This window comes from Tasmannia lanceolata, unplaced genomic scaffold (assembly GCF_043159265.1).
Source record: "Tasmannia lanceolata isolate RefF3 unplaced genomic scaffold, GAP_Taslan_0.1 ptg000016l, whole genome shotgun sequence".
Classification (NCBI taxonomy): Eukaryota; Viridiplantae; Streptophyta; class Magnoliopsida; order Canellales; family Winteraceae; genus Tasmannia; species Tasmannia lanceolata.
The window spans coordinates 10565484-10570027 of record NW_027518693.1 but is presented as its reverse complement, the minus strand read 5'-3'; the positions used below and the strand labels follow the sequence as shown (position 1 = coordinate 10570027).

Below are 4544 nucleotides of genomic sequence, written 5' to 3'. Positions count from 1 at the left end.
AAATTCGCAAAATCCACGAAACCGGATAAATGCGTATTTTAATACGTAGAAAATTTTTGCTGAAATTTATAATACCCTTCACCTATATAATACCATTTATTATAAAATTCATTGTAGCAATTAAATATCTTATGACCTTAGGAACGTAAATATCCCTATTGGCAACTACCCAAAAATTTGTATACAAAAGCAAAACAGGGGTATCCTGACTCCTGAGTATATTTTCTATACATAAAAAAAATGTAATATCAGAAGAAAACCTTGGTAACTATAGCAAATCGAAGTTAATGAATGGTAGTAGAGAATTCCTTAATTATCTTTCTTCTTTATTGCACAGATTTCTTGAAGGAAAAAGTTGCATACTTCTGTCATTCACTTAAAATGGGAGTTGTTATGCCGTCATGTTTCATCCTTTTGCTCTCTACTTTGTGCTGTTTTGGATGTTGGAAGCATGTCGAAGGTGGGGTAGCCGTTGCAAAAACAATTGTCGTAGATCTCAATGGACGAGGAAATTTCAAATCAATTCAGGCAGCCATAGATTCAATTCCAGCAAACAATAGTCAGTGGATTCGTATAAAAGTTAATTCTGGGATTTATATGTAATCATCTAACCTAATTAGTAGTTATGGTTTCTTTATTTGTACTAGCTACTACAATTCTGCATCCAATGCATGCGTTTTTATAATTATGTTAATATGTATTTTGTATAGGGAGAAGGTTACAATCCCTATGGATAAACCATTCATTCTGCTCGAAGGAAGTGGGAACTCTCATACGATAATTGATTGGGGTGCTTCCGCTACCACAGAGTCAAGTGCCACCTTCCGTGTTGATGCATCTGATTTCGTCGCCAAAGCTATAGGCTTCAAGGTGAACCAACTTAATCTTTATATAACAATCGCACTATAAGAAACTCGGGATTTATGGCGGCCAATGCAAACCGCCCCTAAAGATATACAATTACCCGGCGGTCATAAATAGACTGATTGCGGATATATTTTTTTCATTTAACAAAAAGGCGACCCAGCCAAAAATAATAAATTAATCTCTTTTCCGTCACAGTGAATCACCGGCGGTAATGACCGCCATTGTATCTTTATTTACCGACGGTTATTTAATCACCATCAGTTAAAATAAATAACACTGGTAAAAAACCTAGAGCAAACACTTATTATGGCCATATTAGAGTTCCCAACACGCACACATCGACTAGCATTATATGATTTTATTTTGTTGGTTATGGTTTTTTACTGATCAGTATCAGCATCTGGCCTCAACAGAACGGATACAACTGTCATGGGCACTCTAGCCATCCGATAAAGCAAGCTGTAGCTGCATTGATCTACGGGGACAAATTGTCTTTTTATGACTGCAGTTTTATCGGCTTTCAAGATACACTGTTCGATGATTCCGGACGCCACTATTTCAAGAATTGCTATATCGAAGGCGCCATTGATTTTATTAGTGGCTATGGCCAATCTATTTATGAGGTACAATAAGATATATTTACTAGGATTGATCTAAGGGTGAGATGTGATTACTATAAATAGTAAGTCCGCAATTATTATTGTAGGAGGGCTATATGTTGATGTGCACATCCCCACATCTAGGATAAAAATTATAACTGAAAATAAAAATAACTCTCAAATAAAAGAGCTAAACAAGTCTTTCATGAAAAAAAAAAACTAACTAAAATCATCATAGCAGCTCACACCTGTAAGTCTTCTACTTTACGAAGTTGAACATTGAGACTGTAATCTTGCCTGCCTTTAGTGACCTTTAATCTCTTGTGTGTGATGCAGTCGTGTCGACTAAATGTAGTCGTGAATTCGTCATTAGCATGTGGTTATCTAACAGCTCAAGGCAGGCTGCAGCCAACTGATTCAAATGGTTTTGTGTTCAAGTATTGTAACATAACTGGGACTGGTAAGGTCTACCTTGGAAGAGCATGGGGACCTTTTGCGAGAGTTCTATTTTACCAAACATTCATGTCTGATGTTGTCATTCCTGTTGGATGGGATGCTTGGGTGGCCAAGGAACATGTGTAAGATCTCTTTCCTTACATTCTTTTTAAGTGGTGTGATATATGCAGGCCAAACTCTTAATTAATACACGGTTCACAAACAGATGATCCAATTCTCTCTGCCTTAGTTTGAGGAGAGAGATCATGATCATCTGTTTGATGTGGGTCCTATGGTGGCTCACCAAATTAACCATCTCAACTGAGAAATTATGCATTGGTTTCTGTCAGGGATACTATAACTTTTGCAGAGAATGGTTGCACGGGACCGGGTTCCAACCTTTCAGGGAGAGTGACGTGGGAAAAGTCTCTCACTAAAGCAGAGCTGGACCAGTTAACTAGCATGTCTTTCATCAATTCCGATGGGTGGATAGAACAACAGCCCTGATTTCATTTTTATAACTTCATCTGCATTACTGTATTGTCCTCCGTTTGAGTGAGGCCCTATAAATGTCTTGGTCATGGCTCTCTTTGATTAATAAGGATTCGCCATTTCAAAAAATAATAATAATGATGCCTACAATAATCAACAATTAGGATCATCCAAACATGGTTAGTGTTGGGACACGGGTAGATCTCACCCTTAAAAGCTAGCCGTTGAAGGGAGGGTGTCCAAGTCCTTATAAACCCGTCCACATGTTGAAGAAAGAGATCTAAGAAAGAAGAAAAGTAGAAAAACAGAAGCACAAAGAGGAGGGAGAGAGAGAGAGAGAGAGAGAGAGAGAGAGAGCTAGCACTTTTGTCAGTTTGCGACTGCTGCCCATAACTTTTCTGAGGCATCCAAATTAAAAGTAACCCACAGTGGATTGGTCCAAATTAATAGGTATCAATGCGAAACTTTATTTTAAAGGGTAATTTTGTCATTTTGAAAATGTTAACGAGAAAACTAGCTCTCCTTTGTTTTAGGTACCATCCTTGATATTTGATCCAACAGGTGAGCTGATCCAACAGCAGCAGCTCACCTGTTGGATCAAATATCAATGGTGGTGCCTATCTTACAAGGGCCTTATTGTTGTAAGGCCTTACACCATATAATTTCTCCATTTTCTAAAAGGAGGACTTTTTGAGGTGGATGCTCTCACATGCAACAGACTTCCTAACGAAATGCCCTTGCAAATCCATATTTTTATAGTCACCCGATCCGGAAGGTATTGTCCGCATAGTCCTTCTCTTCTATAAAATAGGGAAATGATATATTCGTCCCCTTTTCTTCCTTGGACCACCCACTTCTAGTGTAAAATAAGTAGTCATAAAGACCGTACGGGTGGCCTGGAGATCGAAGAAAAGGGGGAGAATATATAACTTCCATAAAATAAAGGAAAAATGAATAAGTTACATTGGCCCCAGCTCGAAGTTACTACACGTGACAGGATGTCACATGTGGGACCATTACTAAATAGGACCCACCACGGATGTTTGTATGTAACCCAAAAAATGTCACAAATTGGTGAGATGAAGGCACTTAAAATCAATGGCTTACAATATAACACAACCAAACGAGGAATGACATTTGAATTTCCTTCAAAATGCCATCGACTGCAGAGACATTGTGCAACAAAACACGTACTGCTAGAGTGCCAAATATTTTCCCATGTTGGATCTGCACCTCGGGTTACCACTAAATTTGTGTTCATAGGACATTCCAAAGACAGCCTGACTTATGATTAGGGGTGCAACACGGGTCAATTTTTGGGAATTCGGGTTGAGATTTTACCTTAAAATCGGGTTAGGTACGGGTTGATTCGTATTCATTTTTCAATAAAAGCTCAACCCGACCAGATCCAAGTAGCACCTCTACTCTTGATGGTCACTATGCATTTTTTTAAGACTAACCATACAACGAGGTTGAATACCTTACTCATACTATCTCAAAGGATTGGGTAGAGCAAGTTCTTTAAAAATTAAAGCTATGGTTGACTAGACTAAACCGATCACAATCAAAGCATTATGGGGATTTCTTGTGTTGGCAGGTTACAGCAGAAAGTTACTTTGTAACTATGGCTAAATAAGTGCACCCCTAACAATCCTTCTACGAAAGGACAGCTTCAGATGGGCGTTTATGCTGGTGTTTCCTTTGGAAAATTAAAAGATGCAATGTCACTCTAGTTTTGGTATTGCCAAATTTTAACAGAATATTTGTGAACCATGGCATTATGCCTCCGGCATCAGTATTAGGGTACTAACCAGTTGTATTTACAAGAAAGGCCTTGTCCCCTAAATACCAAGAGTGGCAGTGTAAGACAAGGAAATAATGACCACCGCCTAGTTACGAAGTGGAGGCCAAATGTCATCGTTCGTCGATCATCTTACAAAGTACGCTCAATTTTAGATTGATATTTCGAAGGACTTTATTAATGGATTGCCTCTTTCGTAAGGGAAAAGTGCCATACTTGTGGTTGTCGATCGTCTTATAAAGTACGCTCACATTTCTATCATATCTCACCCATATACTACAGCTACTATTGTGTAGGTATTCATTGACATTATCTTCAGGTTGAACACGATGCCTCAATCTATTATTTGT

The 4544-nt window shown here is 38.4% G+C and overlaps 1 protein-coding gene across 1 annotated transcript; it reads left to right on the top strand.

Annotated features, from left to right (window-relative positions):
- The first annotated feature begins 381 nt into the window (after positions 1-381).
- On the top strand, positions 382-2556 carry LOC143847877 (putative pectinesterase 66). The gene is made up of 5 exons (XM_077356670.1): positions 382-599; positions 711-870; positions 1281-1490; positions 1803-2044; positions 2252-2556. The coding sequence occupies exons 1-5, from the start codon at positions 382-384 to the stop codon at positions 2406-2408; spliced, it is 987 nt and encodes a 328-aa protein (XP_077212785.1). The 3' UTR covers positions 2409-2556.
- Positions 2557-4544: the final 1988 nt, after the last annotated feature.